General features: G+C 41.6%; 2 protein-coding genes across 8 annotated transcripts in view; one reads left to right on the plus strand and one right to left on the minus strand.

Annotated features, from left to right (window-relative positions):
- SUSD1 (sushi domain containing 1) overlaps nucleotides 1-5,264 on the minus strand; it is an 89,605-nt gene extending 84,341 nt beyond the window's left edge. For 5 of the 7 annotated variants that reach the window (XR_010588904.1, XR_010588903.1, XM_065550555.1 and 2 more), the window contains exon 1: nucleotides 5,071-5,263. Coding sequence is in view for 5 of the 7 variants with exons in the window: in XM_065550555.1 (XP_065406627.1) it covers nucleotides 5,071-5,194 (124 nt within the window). In the remaining 2 variants the exon portion in view is untranslated. Of the gene's footprint in view, nucleotides 1-5,070 lie in introns of all 7 variants that reach the window. The other 2 variants (XM_065550553.1, XM_065550554.1) reach the window with 2 other exon arrangements.
- The window catches only part of SNX30 (sorting nexin family member 30), a 582,715-nt gene that overhangs the window by 59,783 nt on the left and 504,725 nt on the right, over nucleotides 1-18,207 (plus strand). The gene's annotated exons all lie outside the window — the stretch shown is intronic.

Consider the following 18,207-nt stretch of genomic DNA (forward strand, 5'->3'; position numbering starts at 1 on the left):
GTTTTGCAGTTTTCAAACTGTGGATTTGTGTCTCCAGAGATAACATGCTTGTTAACAGAAAAAAATGGTTTTAAATAATTAAATAAATAAACATATAGAGGTGAGAAATAACAGACCTCAACCCTATTGTCCCTCTGCAAATTTGTGTACACAGAGTCAATCCCTTACCTTTCTCTAAAAGTGCAAAGTTTCAAAAAGTTCAGTGAATAGAAGATTGTTGGGGGGCGGAATAGATCTGGATGAGGAAAAGAAGTCTGGAGATAAATGTAATATTTAAGAAAAGTTTTGTAAATGTCTGCCACTGGATGTTCACTAAACCTGTAGTGCCACTAAAGCAAGCTTCTCATGTCAACTACCTCCTAGCTAGCGGAGTTCATTTGCCCGAACACACAGACACCACTTTGACCATAAATAGGGAGAAAATATGAACTCAGAAAAATACTCCAAATAGTCTCTCTTAGACCCCTCTAGCTGCACGGTGGCTTAAGCTTCTTCTGAAGATCCAGAGTGTTTTATTAATCTCTTATGTATTGTGTGTATTACAGAAGCACCTCATAATATTACTGTTTATACTGTCTGGTATAAGGGGCCAGTATTCGAAAATTCTACTGGGCTACTTGCCCAGGAGAAGTAATTTTCTTTCGACAGGTCAATAAACTATTTTTCCCCACTATCATCATGGTACAGAATAGAGGAGTAATTTTTTCCAAGGTTAGTAAATTTCTATTTCAGTTTTGCAAGGGTAAGCTAAATCATGGCATTTGTATTCTGCGTGATGTTTTGAACAATACCATAATGAAGACTTTTATACAGCTTCAGCATGAGTTTGACTTGCCTGAACATCAGACTGACATAAGCTCCTTTACTACAGTAAAGCAAAAATGTAAAACAGCTCCTGAAAACCATCCAGTCTGTTCTATACTAAATCAATTAGACAAGATTCTTCATGAGACCTCTAATACCTCTAGGGCATCACACAACTCTCTAGAGCCCCACACAAGTCTGAAGGGTCTTTCTGACAATGACTCAGTATGACTATATCATATGCAGATGGGTAATTTTAAAAATACATTTTCTATGATAACTTGATGAACCTTCATACCAGGCACTTCAGTTTAATATTATCCACCATATACACTGGGATCTGACTGAGTCTCCTGTACATGCTGTCATGAAAACCTACTGCCCAGGATTAGCTGGGGCGCTCAAAAGAATGATCTTCGCTCACAACTGTGACAAACCCCTCTGAATTCTAGTTGTGTTCTAATCTAGGCAGTACCTCCCAACTTTCTGGGCTTTCCAGTACGGCGCTTCAATGGTCACTTAGTGCCATTTTGACAGGCAACAGATTATACTGACTACATGAAAGGCCCAGATCATAGCAAGTACTGATTCCCTTACAGCAGAGGTTCTCGAACTGGGGGTTGGGACCCCTCAGGGGGTCGCGAGGTTATACATTATAACATCTCTTATTAAGTTTTCTGTGTATTGCTGAGTACAGTTTCTAAACATGTAAAGATAGCCTCAAGAGGAAGGCGGATGAAAAATGTAACCAGTTTTTCACGTGTTTTCTACAATGTCATATCATGCTATACAAAAAGTGCCTCTTCAGCTCCAGTGTTTTATTTTTTACTCAGTGCATTTCAAAAACATTTTAAATTCTTTTGAAATACCTCAAAATTCCTACTTCCAAGATGCGGCCTTTATAAATTATTTAGGTTTTTTTTTTAAACCAAATGAGCATGGGAAGCAAAAACATATTAATGTGCATTTGCAACCAATGTGCATTAGAAAACTAAATTAAGTTAGAAACAGCTATAGCAAAAACTAACCCACAATATCTCAATCTGCTGATAAGAAACAGGGAGTTTTTTCCTCAGTTTTCTGTCACATTAGATAAAACTGCTTATTTTCTCATTCTCTGTATCAGATAATAAAGTTTTATCACTTGCTCACCCCTTACAATGTCTATATATTCTCTCTCTCTCTCAAAAAAAATCACCTTTCCACTTCAATCTAGTCAATAACCTCCATTGAAAGCAGCTAGATACAAAACTTAATCCAGTCCCTACTGAAGTCAATAAGAAGATTCCCATTGGCTTCGGCAGGAGCTAGATCAGGACCAGAAAGATCTGGAACACAATGAGATCAATACAATACATTTGAACATCATTAGGAGACCACCTCTCATGAACATATATAATTAGCTGTCTTAAGGTTAAACATAAACAGTTCACTATATATATTTAAAAAAAAAATCAAGGAAGTACTGCTATGAAACACATTACAAACTGAAACACATCTACTGATGTTCATTTATTGCCCACCTCTGAAAAGAGGTGTACTTCACTATATGGCATGAAGAACCTCACAAGGACTGGGAACATAGTCTTAAAGTAATGGAAATCAGTAACACAGCTCTCGTCACACTTTAAAAACCGCTGAGGCTTTTCAACGGTCTGTACTGAAACCCCAGAGTCCAGTCTGTTCAAAGTCATAGATCAGGCAAACTGAAAAACTGGAACAGCCCTACACCCTGAAAAATGTAAAAATGGGCTAAGTATAGATCAGATGAAAGGACATGCTCTTGATGGAATTAAGAAAATTTACACCAGGCCTGATTTTGGCCCTATATTGTAATACATGATTACACATAGTAGATGGCCTCTATGTAGATTTTCATTGTCTTGAAATAAATTCTTTACTTTATGGTCAATGTCACAACTCCTCCAATTCAAATATCCCTAGGTTAATTTATCTAAGACCATTTTCTTCTGGAAAGGGAAATCTGGCCACCCCACTGTACATTTCTCAACTGTCTGTATCACGTGAACAGTGTAGCACAGGTTTTTTTATTTTATCTTCACTAGAACGATCATTCCATTAAAAACTTGGCATTAGTATTACAGTCAATGCTGAGAATTTGCTCATACAAATAACATAAAAAATTTTTGTTTAGGAATCCTAGTAACCTCAGCTATCCTTCATGCAGGAGTAAGTTCCAAAAGGAACTGTGGTTACCAAAAACATCTTTGCTACAAATGGAAAAAATTCAATACAGAAAAATGTTAGCACACAACTATTATTTTTCTTCTAAAACAAAGAAAAAGACAATGGAATCAGAAGTATGTAGTGGCAGCACAACCAATTCAAAATTATAAACATCAAATCAGAAAGTCACCGACATGCTTTTACAGCTGAGAGTTAAAGTCCTACTAAAGGAGCCAACAGAAAGAAAATGACTTGGAAACAAGGAGCGAAGGAGAAAAATTACGTCTCTTTAACCTAAATAAATATCTGTAACTTTGTTTTAAAAAACAGCATCTTTTTACTTGTAGGGAAACCACCTGAAAACTGTTGCCTGCTGCTTTTTGTGGAAGTGGGGAGATAATATTAATAGGTACTGCCAGACTAGATCAAAGCAGTGGTCCATCTCATCTAGAATCCTGTCTCAAGCAGTGCCCAGTACCAGATGCTTCAAAAAAAAGATGCAAGAAACCCTAAAGTGAGCAATTCTAGAATTATTTCATGTGGGGGGCGGGGAAGGGGGGGGGGCAGGGGAGGAATTTCTTCCTAACTTCCTTGGCTAGAAGCTGTCTTAGTCCATGAAGCATGAAGGTTTATATCCCTGCCAAACTTTGGGGGTTATTTATTTTGATAACCCTATGTAACATATAGGCAGAGCCAGATAAATATACATATCTATTTCTAAGCTATTTCAGAAGTTCCTTCATCCCACGCCCTCTCCCCAAAAAATAATTAAAAGGGAATTATGTTTTTTTAAAAATAAGTAACTGAAATGAAGTTTTGCCTGATACTGCAAAAATATTTTGGTACAAAAACAGAATTACTCTTACCCTGATGATGACTGTTGTCTATTACCCAAGTAAGGGGCTAAGTGCATTAAGATCTATGGTTGAAGACAGCAGCTGAATATTGTTATTACAATACCACCAGCCTGTATCTTCACTAGCTTGGAGGGGGTTCTATTATCGGACCTCATCCTCTCCACCACTTAAACTCTCACAAATAACCACAGCAAGTTGAACAAGCAATGTTCACATTAGAAATGCTCTGGGGGCGGAGGAGTAATTATAGTTAAGAGTCGTGATCAAAAGTTTGGAAGTAGTTTTATTTCTTATTACCACAATTTTGTGTAAAGGAGACACTGCCAGAAATGAATGCCTGACAAATACAGGAGGGAGAGTCTCTTTTATACTTTGCCAACATTTGTATAAGTTATCATGACCATATAGAGTATTATGCAAATTAAACCGAGCCATGCGGTGTGTATATAAGTGTATAGTTGTTTGGTTTATGAGGAGCATGAATAACAAGCATCCATGTGGAGCATATATATATGGAACATGTATACGACAACCTATGCAGTCTGTAAGGAGGTTGTGGGGGACGACACACGACTGAATAGAGATGTGTATGAGGTTGTATATCAAGGGAGGTGGTGTATCAATGAGGTTTCTATAGGGTTGAGTAGGGACTATGTATAGGGTGTGTGGGAGGATTTTTATTGAGGGGAAAGTGTCTATGAGTAGGAGGTATATATAAGAGGGACTGGAAGAGTGTGTATATTGAGGGAAGAATCTATAGGATACATATGAAGGGGTAGGAATGTTCAGGAGACCCCAGAAGGGATAAGTATAGGAGGAGTGGGTGTGTACAGAAGATCCCAAAAGGGTAGGTATAAGAGAGGTGGGTGTGCATTGGAGAGTTTTTTTGGGGGGGGGGGGGGGAGTATAGAGGGGCCAAGAGGACATGGGTATAAGGAAGGGTAGGTGTGCATGGGGGAGCCCCATAGGGGGTAGGTACAAGACAGTGGGTGGGTGTGCATGGGGGAGCCCCACAGGGGGTAGGCACAAGCCAGTGGGTGTGGGTAGGGGAGCCCAGAGGCGGTGGGTACAAGTCAGTGGGTGTGTAATGGGGAGCCCCATGGGGGTAGGTACAAGACAGTGGGTGTGTATAGGGGAGCCCCATAGGGGTAGGTACAGGAGAGTGGGTGTATAGGGGAGCCCCATAGGGCTGGGTACCGGGAGCGCCCAGAGCCCCACTTACCCCGCTGCCCCTGCGCAGGGCGGGCGGCCTGGAGCAACAGCAGCAGGAGCAGCCGCCGGAGGCGCCGCTGTCGCTGGGCTGCGGTGCCCGGCGGGCTCATGTCCCTCCCGGCCGCTCTCCGCATGCCCCACGGGGCGGCGGGAACCCTGCTGCGCCCGGCCCCGCTCTCGCAGGCGGCCGCCACCCCGGCCCATATAAGGCAGCCCCGCCCGAGGCCCGCCCACCCCCCGGCCAGCCCGCCCGGCCGCCCGCAGCGTCTGTGCCCGACCCCGGCCCTCACGTCGCCTCCCCACCGCCTCATCGGGCGCCTCAGCCCTCACCTCCCCTCCCCCCCACTTCTTCAAACTCCACCCATAGGGCTGCTGTGCTACTCCCCCACCCCTCACACCCCACCAACCTAGGGCTCCTCTGCCCCCCCCCCCAGCCCTCCATTACCCTCCTCTACCCCCAACACACTTCTCCTTGGACAGCCCTCCACCTCCTCTCCAGCCCCCCATGGGCCTCTCTCCTCCCTACTCCCCCCCCCTTCCCTGCTGCATGGCCTGTGTCCCACTATTGCACAAGTGGCCCAGCTGATAAGGGCTATATTTGGCCTGACTGGTGTAGTTTCAAAGGGATTATTTGTTACTGTCACAGGCAGAGGGGTTGAGAATAATGGTTGTTTTATGTACAATTGTAGACAGCAGGTCATTGTGCCAGTTAGATGATCTGGCTTTGGCTTCTCTCAAACGAGACTGAAAATCACATACATAGTCAGTGACATTCTGTGTTGAGGTAGCTGGTGAATTTTGTGGAATTGTCAGAGAGAGAGTCACTTCTTCCTCCTTCTCGAGCTCCTTTAACCCCTCTTGTTTAGCATGAATCCAAGGGTCTTAAGGACACTTTCTAAAAATTTCCCACTGGTGCTAATATAATTGTGGGAATTTTTTAGTATCCTTACATATTGGGATTTAGCATTGGCCCTGCTTAGGCTATGAGGCAGCTGTTTTATAGTCCATTTGCCCTTGAATAGTGACTAAAACCTACCTAAAACTTGTTTTGCATCTCTAGCAGAGGCTTTCCAAGGCTACCTACCATCAGCAATGCTGAAGAAAGGATAGCCTGAGGTGGGAAGTTATATAAATGGTGTTGGAATGCTGATTTTTGTCCAGTAACTTTCTTAAAGGAGTTGCTCAAGTCCTAAATAGTTTAGCTTTATTTTCAGGTGATTTAATACTAATGTCATCAAATCTACCATCACTTTTCAGTTCAAATGATATAATCTAGCCCATAGTCTCTGCTCTGCCCTCACAACCAGATTTTTTCTAATAGTGAAGACTGCATTTCAGTTGAACCCAGGCTGTCCAAAGAAAATCCAGTTTTCCAAAACCAACAGGCTGGTTGTTTGGTTTGATTTACTGCTGAATGCCTGTAAATACAGTAGTAATACAAAATTATGTAACACGTTGACTTAATTATTGAAGCTGTCAATATTCCATTGCATAGGATCACATTCTACTGCCCTTACTCACCTTGAATAGTACCTTACCTCACCAGGACTATTTGCGGAATAAGGTGCTATTCAAACTGAGTCTGACAATTATGTTTTAACATAAGCTCCATGAGAGGGGACAACGTTTTCTGCATTTTGTACAGTGCTGAGCAATATAGCAGCATAATAAATACTGAAAACCAATGAAAACATTATTAGACTAAAGATTATGTAGTATTTTAACAGAACTGTTCTGCCTAATTAGATTAAAGTGTTAGTTGCAAGTTGTCCCCCTACCCTTTGTATTTATGCAGGATGGAGGCCTATCTATTGTACCAATAAGTCCCCACCTTTTCCTTCTTAAAAAATGATAGATCTATTATGAAAGTGAAATTAGAAACAGTCTAGCAAACGGAAAAATATTGTTCACCAGAAAATCAGCAAAACTATGAGCCTATTTGCTGTCATCACACATTTTCCTCTTTACTAAATTAATGTTTCATTGAATTTCTTTAGAGATTATTTGCAGAAAGTAAACAGCCAAGCCAGGAATAAGGATCAGTGAGGATTGAATAGGTGGTATTTAGGATGTAATTTGTTTGAGGATAATCAAACTAGGTAGGGGGAAGCTACTTTAGATTAGATCCATCATCCAACCATGGGCAAACAAAGCAGAAACTTCACAACTGGGGCCCAGTTTGGCATCAGAGTGCACAGGTAATTCCTACAGACTAGGTTTACTTGGTCCTGGCTCAGTGCAGATGGCTGGACTAGCTTGACGGCTTCTCAAGGTCCCTTCCAGCCTTACATTTCTGTGTTCTATGTCTCAGGAGTCTTACCTTGCTCCCACTCCTAGCTGGGGGAACCTCAAAATTCAGGTTGATTCAGGTCCTGTATAGCTTAAAATCTATCTCTACAGCTACCGAATAACAGTTCGGAAAAACATCTGCATGGATTTTCTGATCTGGACAGAATAAGGATTTTATCTTTTCACTATCATATTTAAAAGGATCCAATTTGTAAATACATTTCCCTTTGTTCCTAATAACATTAAATCCCACTACTCAGAAGGCATCTGCACCGCTTGCCTTGTATTTCTCTTCCCTGTGATCAGAAAACAGTTAAGATGGTCAGAGTAATTAAATTCATTCTGAGACACTCCTGGAACTTCTCTGTTCAGCCTCCTTGCAGCTTTCTAAATGGAGATAATTGAAACTCAAAAAGACAGGCAGGAGTAAATACATCCTAAGCAGTTTATGTTCACTCTTCATTTCCTTCCCAGAGGGAAATGGTCACATAATATATAAAATCACATTTTCTGTAAGAATGCCTTGCACAGATAATACTATCTATTTTGACATTTGAGGACCTAAAATATTAAATGGATTCTGATGACTATTGCAGCAAATTTTTTGTAATACATGGCAAATATTTGAATAAATGTAAGTCACCTCTGAGAATGGATCATTCACCCATTCATGATGCCTTTTATACATCCTGCTATCAAATCATTGCTTTCCGAGTGGCTGAGAAGAGAATAACTATAACCCAATGGCCGGCACTCTGCACATCTGACAAGACCACCAAATGGTGCCCTTCTGGTCTATTCAAAATCAGCTTAATTAAGAATTGGCTTCTGGCTGTCCCTTTAGTTACCAGGGTAAGTAATAACTGAAAAATGGCTGGCCCCCTTCAGCTTCTAATCAAAATGCTTCAATGATTATTGTGAAGTGGAAAGTGGTTTTCTTGTCATAACTTTCACTACGGAGGAAATATCACCACTTACGTTTGCGTTTGCAGTGTTTCTGTTCTGTGCTCTGAGATGCAATTTTCTGTAGTTATCTGTATCCCCCCTGCCTGTCAGCTACTGACAAATGAATTCATGATGGAAAAAAATGAAACACCTCTGCAGAGAGTGTAGGAGTGAATTAGAAAATTATAAATCTGATTAACCCCCTTTGCTTTTCAATTCTTCTGCAACATATTCCTACAGATAAAGAGGACATTAGAATATGACTGGAACATACATCCAACCCCATAAGCATTCTGGGTGATCATGGTTGTTAATGGTTGCTGTTAATCAGGAGAAATGGTTCCACAGAGCAAGAAAGAACTGCTATCTACTGGTTGTAGCACAGGATGAGGTGACTGAACACCTGCTCTGCCAATGCTCCACTGTGACGTTAGATAAGATAATCTGTGCCTCAGGTTACCCAGTTGAGAAATGAGGATCATTTAGTTCTCATATGGGTGTTTTCATGCCTAATGTTTGCAGAATAATGCAGCATGATCAAAACAAAATATTTTAAATAAGGGTCAAGTGTCAGTGTAAACTGTGACTTAGGGAAGTCCCTTTCTTCAACCATGTAAGTGAAGGGCCTAAGTCTTGACATCAGTTGTTTCTGTGTGGGCAACACCCAGAAATTGTCAGGTCTTAGACTAGTTTAAGAGAACAGCTTCAACACTGTCACTTTCGACTGTTTCTTGTTATTCCCAATTTATGTAAATATCCTTAATGTTACACTGCTGTCTCATCACCTCTGCTGTTGGTGCCATTGCACTTCTATAACTAGGACAAAAATGAGCATTGCTGGACATCTGCAAACTCTGATCATGACTGCCATACCATATTCATACTTCCTTGAACACTGTCCTTCATGCCAGTCCATAAGGCCACTAACCTCTTCTCCCCAAGTCGTGCTATACCATGATGCCCACAAAAAATTGCCAATAGCAGCCGGGACAAGATAATTTGATAAATATGGGGTTGGAGGAAACATCCATTGCATCTCTTATCCCTCTCATACATTTTTATTCTCTTGTTTTCTTGAGGAGTTCTTTGGAGTGGGGCCTTAAACTACGTGTGGAGAGCCCTGGCACATCTAGGCACCCCTTTGCAGGTGATAAAATCATTGAAAAAAGAGGAAGACGTTATTCCTGTGTCACTGGAGCTCCGCAACCGTGTTGACTGTGCAGATCCAGAGCAATTAAAAGCAAAAATCATCAATATCAAGACTGAACAGCTTTTACCTGTATCTTGGGCTGCTTAGCTAACAAGGAGCCGTTATCCCATCCGGTTCCCTTCCCTATGGGATAATAAGATGGTCATCACCGGGGTAACACTTATATTTGCTTTTCATTTGAAAAAAACAACAACAAAACTGTGGTAGAATCCCAGTCTCTAGTTCCTATTCAGTTCTGAAGCACAACATAAAAGAAAGTAACAGTAGTTATGAGAGGAAGAGGGAACCAGCAGAGGACTTGAGAGTCCTGGGCTCATTTCCCTGCTCTGCCACAAACTTCCTGTGTGATCTTGGGCAAGTCACTTAGCTTCTCTGTGCCTCAGTTCCCCATGTGTAACATGGGGTTAATAGCAGTTCCCTACCTCACAGGGGTGTTGTGAAGATTGGTAACTGCTTTGAGATCTACTGAAGAAAAACGCTATACAGGCAATGGGTATTATTGTTATTAGGGGAGGAAACATCTACTGACTTTCCGGGACAGGAGGAGAAGAGAAGGAAGACAGATAAGGAGGGAGGGAAAGTGTTTTACATTAGCTCTGTAATACTCATATCCTGAAATGATAGAACTCTGACCTTTGGCTGCAGAATTTATGTGATGCATAAACAGCTCAGCCTTCACCCTCAGTTTATTCAGCCCAGGATACAGTTATTACATCTCAAAGAGAAAGCACCCTCTACTTGTTATTCTGTTAGATTGATTCTGCACACCGTGTTAGCCAGAAGGCTGAGCAGAGGGCGGAGCTTCCTAAGATTATGCATTCATTTTTTGTAAAGAGACAGCTGCCTTTGTTTGGCTGGATGATTACAAATAAGGCACAAGCTCTGCGGAGTGTGCGCTTTGATTTGGTCTTTTCAACTTCAATTATTTATCTATTTACTGGTAATCAGAAGAGGAGATTGTGGGTGATGACATTCATACCCAGTAATAAGTTACAAGACGCAAGACTGACGTTTCCAGCCAAAGAAAAGGTCACCCGGTCTTCTTTTGATATTAATTGCAAGGCTGACAACACTGTTTATCTTCAAATAGTTTACAGCATTTCCACAAGACTCTTCGCTTCTATCAACAGTGGGTCTATCTATAATGGCAGAGGGAGAAAAAGCGGAGTGGCAATGAGAGAGAGTGTTCCACACTCAGAGACTGAAAGGACAGGGGAGTCGCATCTTACGCGGGGGGTTAGGTTCTGAAGTCAGCGTGTAAGGCGAAAATCATATATAGTCAAACAATCATTGAGTGGAATGGCGGGCGGAATCGCTCACACTACAGGTACAGTATTTAAATTGTTATTTTTCTTTTTTTTGTTTTGCTGAGCGCGCATAGTTAAAAGCGCGTACGTTAAATGCGCCTATGATTCGACTCCACTGGATTTCTAGTACTGAACAATTGCTTTCTCGCTGAGCGGATACATAGAATCATAGAAGATTAGGGTTGGAAGAGACCTCAGAAGTTCATCTAGTCCAACCCCATGCTCAAAGCAGGACCAACCCCAACTAAATCATCCTAGCCAGGGCTTTGTCAAGACGGGCCTTAAAAACATTTAAGGATGGAGATTCCACCACCTCCCTAGGTAACCCATTCCAGTGCTTCACCACCCTCTTAGTGAAATAGTGTTTCCTAATATCCATCCGAGACCTCCACCACTGCAACTTGAGACCATTGCTCCGTGTTCTGTCATCTGCCACCACTGAGAACAGCTGAGCTCCATCCTCTTTGGAACCCCTCTTCAGGTAGTTGAAGGCTGCCATCAAATCCTCCCTCACTCTTCTCTTCTGCAGACTAAATAACCCTAGTTGCCCCAGCCCCCTAATCATTTTCATTGCCCTCCGCGCGACTCTCTCCAGTTTGTCCACATCCTTTCTGTAGTGGGGGGCCCCAAAACTGGATGCAATACTCCAGATGTGGCCTCACCAGTGCCAAATAGAGGGGAATAATCACTTCCCTCAATCTGCTGGCAACGCTCCTACTAATGCAGCCCAATATGCCGTTAGCCTTCTTGGCAACAAGAGCACACTGCTGAATCATATCCAGCTTCTCGTCCACTAATCCCCAGGTCCTTTTCTGAAGAACTGCCACTTAGCCAGTCGGTCCCCAGCCTGTAGCAGTGCATGAGATTCTTCTGTCCTAAGTGCAGGACTCTGCACTTGTCCTAGTTAAACCCCATCAGATTTCTTTTGGCCCAATCCTCCAATTAGTCTAGGTACTCAGGACCCTATCTCTACCCTCCAGCATATCTACCTCTCCCACCACAGCTTAGTGTCATCCGCGAACTTGCTGAGGGTGCAATCCATCTCATCATCCAGATCATTAATGAAGATGTTGAACAAAATTGCCCCAGGCACTCTGCTTGATACTGGCTGCCAATTAGACATTGAGCCGTTGACCACTACCCATTGAGCTCGATGATCTAGCCAGCTTTCTATCCACATTATAGTCCATTCATCCAATCCATACTACTTTAACTTGCTGGCAAGAATACTGTGGGAGACCGTATCAAAAGCTTGGCTAAAGTCAAGGTATATCATGTCCACTGCTTTCCCCCATATCCACAGAGCCAGTTATCTCATCATAGAAGGCAATCAGGCTGGTTGGGCATGACTTACCCTGAATCCATGTTGACTCTTCCTGATCACCTTCCTCTTCTCCAAGTGATTCAAAATGGATTCCTTGAGGACCTGCTCCATGATTTTTCCAGGGACTGAGGGGAGGCTGACTGGTCTGTAGTTCCCCAGATTTTTCTTCTTCCCCTTTTTAAAGATGGGCACTTTATTTGCTTTTTTCTAATCATCCAGGACCTCCCCCAGACTGCCACGAGTTTTCAAAGATAATGGCCAATGGCTCTGAAATCACATCAGCCAACTCCATCGACACCCTGAGATGCATTGCATCCTGCCGCACGGACTTGTGCATGTCCAGCTTTTCTAAATAGTCCTTAAACTGTTCTTTCACCACTGAGGGCTGCTCACCTCCTCCCCATACTGTGCTGTCCAGTGCAGCAGTCTGGGAGCTGACTTAGTTTGTGAAGACCAAGGCAAAAAAAGCATTGAGTACTTCAGCTTTTTCCACATCATCTGTCACTAGGTTGCCTCCTCCATTCATTAAGGATCCCACACTTTCCCTGACCTTGTTCTTGTTGCTAACATACCTGTAGAAACCCTTCTTGCTACCCTTCGCATCCCTTGCTAGCTGCAATTTCAATTGTGCTTTGACCTTCCTGATTACATCCCTGCATGCTCGAGCAATATTTTTATACTCCTCCCTAGTCATCTGTCCAAGTTTCCACTTCTTGTAAGTTTCCTTTTTGTGTTTAAGCTCACTGAAGATTTCTCTGTTAAGCCAAGCTTGTTGCCTGCCATATTTGCTATTCTTTCTGCACATCAGGATGGTTTGTTCCTGCACCCTCAATAAGGCTTCTTTAAAATACACAATTGTTTAATGGCAGAATCATCGGCCTTCGCAGATTCAAGTATATAAATATTTTTCCAGTACTTGCCTTCTCCCACCAGGTGAATATGGTCTAGGCTGAAAGGTAGGGATCAAAATAGTGGTCCCAGGAGAGGGCAACCTTTGTACAAAAGGGAAAACTATCAGTATTAATGGGCAAAACGTGTAGTGCTTTGCTCAAAAACGTGGGGCTCGTTTGAAGTGTGAGGTCTGGATCAGCCAATCCAGGCTTAACTCACTATTTTCTCCATGCTCAGAATGAATGCAAAATAGATTAATTTATAATACATATGATCAAATATTTCAGTGTAGAAATATATCCATTATACATATATCATGGCATACTTTGGAAAACATGTATGGCGTATCCTTGTAAAAATGGTTAGTTTTTTTGTATCAATGCACCTAGGGGCTCTGATATTTGCAAAAAGATGTTTTAGAGAATGGTTTAAAATATTAAATATTAAAGAAAAAGACTTTGGAAATATTTTAAAGTTTTCCAGCCTAGCTCTGATTTGCGAACGTACAGGCAGAAAAGTTACTCTATGTGGGTTTTATTTGCTTCCATAATAGGCATCAAGAGAAAGCTTCTCTTTTATTATATGCAGCGTTGCTGCAGCTCTGTTGGTCCCAGGATATTACGGAGATAAGGTGGGTGAGGTAATATCTTTTATTGGACCAACTTCTGTTGGCGAGAGACAAGCTTTCAAGCTTATACAGAGCTCTTCAAGCGTTTCCCAGACCTGAAGGAGAGCTCCATATAAGCTCGAAAGCTTGTCTCTCTTACCAATAGAAGTTGGTCCAATAAAAGATCTCACCCACCTTGTCTTTCTTTTATTAGGCATGTTCTATACATAGGTTCACATCCACAAAAGTGGGACTCTCCCTCAAATTGTGGAATTTCACTTGTCAAGGTAGATTTCTATTTGGTTCTGAAAAAGTTGAATAAGAACCAGCAAAAACCCTGGAAAACTGCCACTCTATGGCACCTTCCAACAAGATGAACATGCTAGAAAATATGCTGAAGACAGTCTCATAGCACTGCTCATTCCTAATGGGCCCTGCCTTTGGTGAAAGGTGCTACCACACTCTGAGGGCGGGTGATGTGGTTGGATGCAAGAAGAAAGAATGATGTGAAAATGATTTTGCTGTGACTGACAGTCCATAGCGAAACAACTGATTCAGAGACAAACACAGTGGGCGCGGGGGGTGGGGAGGGGGGGGGGGAAAGGAGGAAGAGAGAGAGAGAGAGAGAGAGCGAGATTAGATTTGGCTAACTACTAGATGTGTGGAAGGATTTCCAGGCAATATTAACTTCATCATATGACCAAGGAAAATTACATATGTCCTTGGATGCATAAGAGATGGAGCTGAGGCACTGATTCATACCCTTCTTGTGCAACTACTTGTTGAATGCCATTCTTTAAAAATATACATTTTCAGAGGGATGGAAAAAATAAGACAGATTAGTTTTGCTTTATCTGAAAATCTTTGCATTACGCATTGGCTTGAACCAAAACCATAGACCAGAATCTCTCCCAAACTTCCAGGCTTGGAAGCTCAGGCCTACTTTTACTTACATGGGCCTGATTCTCATTTGTACTAACACTGCTTTACTGTATCACCCTCACATCACTATACAAACGTGAATGAATCCTCCAAACTCCTGGAAAGGTATTAGAGAGGGAAATTGAGAAATTAAGCACTTTGTGCAAGAAAATAGACTTTAGGCCAGCAAAAATGCCAGGCTAATTAAGAAAAGTAGAGACCCAGCTTGGTGAGGTAGAGCCAGCCACGTAGCTGAATCTGTGAAGGTCAATGGATCAAATAATGGACCAGTGAAGCGGTCATTAACCAAAGATGTAACTAGCAGTAGTAGTACTAGACATAGCAGCAGCAGCAAACAATAGTCATCTACTATCCAAGCCTTTACATCCTTGAACTACCTCATTAAGACCTGTATCTAAGCCGTGCACAATCACTCTGCATTGCTGCCAAACGGACATCTACTATTTAATAACCTTGTGATCTTTTTGAAACAAGGACAGCTGTCCTCTCGCTTTCATTATGCCAACTCATGCTTTCATGGTTTCCTTCTGGTTTTGTCACTTTTCAAATAAGATTAGCTTTGTATAGGCCAGATCCACTGCTGGTGTAAATGGTTGCAAATCCATTGAACCAATGGATCTGCTCCCACTTTCACCAATGGTGGGTCTGGGATGCCCTTCACTCCTCGCTAAACCCTGCTGCATGTCATTGTCACAATGGCGGTTTCTTTTTGATTATATATTTTAAGTGATACTTCAGTCACAATTAAGACTCTTCTAAAGTGATTAGCTTTTTGCAATCTGATGTGGATGTATATATCATATCACACTCCAGATGTCTTTTAAAGGAGAAACTAGAAGAATCTCTATAGCAAAATTAGGCTGAAGGGAAACATGCAGTGTGCTGAACACGGAGTCATTTAAACAGGGATCTAAGTACATTTAGGTTTAGCAATACAGTTATCCAGACTGGGGGGCCCAGCTCCTGCAAGGTGCTCCCATCCAACTCAATGGGAGTCAAAATTACTCAGCACCTTTCAGAACCAGGCCCATTACTTCTAGAGTATTCAACAAATCTCATACAAACTCATACGCTATTTTTCAGTTTGTCTATAAAGGAAGTTAAGCGGTTGAAATATCCCAGGGCAAAACAGGATGTTCATTGCTAAATACCTGATGCTGGTGCCAAACTTTTCAGAAATAATTTACTGTGTAGTCATTGTTGCATCATATTGAAAACCTAAGTGGAAGGCCTTTCACATTGTTTTGTTCTCTCTCTAATCCTACCACTATCAGAGCTGTATTTAATAACTGTGCAAGCAACATTAACAATTAATAAAGGTGAGATGGTGTAATCCCGGTCAATACTTAAAAATTAGAATAAATGCATATAGGAACTTTTGTTTTTATAGGTTTTCTCCCTAATGCTTTTACCCCACGAATAAATATTTTGCTTTGTGAAGGCTGGTTGATGTACACTGTTGTACCCCAGGAGAAAGATTAACCACAGGTGCTGGACCCTGGTCAGACCTGCTGGGGAAATCACAGGTCCAGAGGGAGTGCAAGTCTATACCCTGGTCTGGAGGGGGAGACACACACAGGTCTCTCTCATGAGAGTGGTGATGACTGGGAGTCTACTTAAGTGGATGCCCTTGAGGAAGACAATGGGTAGGGATCAAAAGAGCAGTTAATCCTGAAACTGAGACAATGGGCAAAGTAGCTGGCTGCATTTTTCTTGCTAAACAAGAAATGAAGTGCAGCAGCTTCTGCTTCCTAGAATGTCTCCCTTTGTCTATTTTTAATCCTTTTAGACTGATCTGAGGTGGGCACTGAACACTCAGGACAGACAGGAGCTTGGGTGAATTTGCAGGAACTAGGAAACAAGTCAGAGCAGCTCTGGACATGGAAGGGGAGATTTCTGATGCACAAACGGGAATTAGGTGCCCAGCTGCTCTTAGTTCTTTTTACAGTCTTTCAGGGGGTTGGGGAGGAGTAGTTGGAACTCAAGACTTCAATGCAAATGGACTGTCACAGAGATGGATTAAAACCACCTACTCACATTGAGAAAACACAAATATAGGAAACATTTCCCCACAGATCCATAATGCCTCCAGGCTTTGACCACAAGGATGCCAATTTCCATTACTTCCTTAATATTCCTGCCTTAATACATCAGTAAAATAACTGGCATACTGGGATAAGCACTTCAAGGGAGAGTATTTTAGAATCCGCTGCACAAACAGCAAAGCTATTTTCATAGTTTACAAGTTAAATAAGGAACCTTAGTTGCATCATTTAGAAAGTGTTTCCAAATGAGACGATTACAGGGGATGCAGCTGAGTACAACTTTGCATAGTTGGGATGACATTTTGCTAGACACACAGTTGTGGCCTCCGATACTCAAACTCCTGTTAAGGGCTTGACCATAAACGGGAGTTTGCTGATAAAAGGAAAGCTAGTTAGAAATGCTGAGAACCAGCAAGTGATATAAATATGGGTTCTTTGATGAGATCCTATCTTCCCCACTTAGGGCTTGTTGTTACCATTTTTCCCTACACACCCTAAACTGATCCTTAAGTAAAAAAATGTGTTACTGAAAGGCTCACAGTGATCATGTTTAAGATGGCTAAAAAAGTTTAGGGAGATTCTTATCTACAAGCAAAATGTGGCATAATGTGCTCCACAGAGGTGTGATTTCTAAAGCGCACAAATGTGTTGCACATTGTTTTGTGTAGAGCCTACTGGTGTGCACTAAACGTTCCCAAGTGAGCTTTAACATAGTGCTTTTTTAAACAGCACTACATTAAACAGCACCAGCACAGTCTACACTGACCAATGTGCATAATATTAGTGCACTTTAGAAATACACACCCCCACAGTGCACGTTACTCCACTGTTTAGACAAGCCTTACATTAGATGCTGTAGTATTGCTTCTCTCAGATCGTGCATGTGGTATTTACAGCTCTTGCTAGAGGGAAATGTTAAAAAAACCCTCTAGGTTCATTCCAAGACAAGTGTAATTCCAAGACTCTTTGCGCTAGCTAGACTAAAGGTAGCCTTGGAAGGATTTGATTTTTATTGATAAATGTTGGTAAACATCCATTTCACTGTACACACAGAAACAGATTAAAAAAATATTTCCATCAATGATGACAAATTTAGACAGGCAAAGAAAAATGCTGCTTGAAAACAAAGTTGACTTAAGGATATTGACTGTGTATATCTTGACAGGTGATGTTGACAATGTGTATTTTAATGGTTATAAAGCTTTAACTTTCCGAATCTCAACATTTCACTGTCATTAAATAATAATTGTCCAACACTCCCATAATTTCACACAATTGTGAAAATTTAAACAGATGAAATACAAAAAATGCTAAAAAACAAACATTGATATTATCTCTCAAAATTATTTTAAAAAATCATCAAATTCTGCCAAGCCTAATGAAACCAGCTCGGGTTTGCCTACTCATGCTATCATCACACCTACACTTGCAGCGTAGAGGCATTCCTAAGGGCAGCGATTTTTTGTGTGCGCGCGTGCCCAGTGGAGCCTCAATCTTGATTGGGGCCTGTGGGGATGTTACTTTACAATATATAATGCACCTCCAATCTTTACTTCCCCATTCTTTATATATAATTTAGGGTTTAAT

Source organism: Chrysemys picta, chromosome 6 (assembly GCF_011386835.1).
Source record: "Chrysemys picta bellii isolate R12L10 chromosome 6, ASM1138683v2, whole genome shotgun sequence".
NCBI lineage: Eukaryota > Metazoa > Chordata > Testudines > Emydidae > Chrysemys > Chrysemys picta.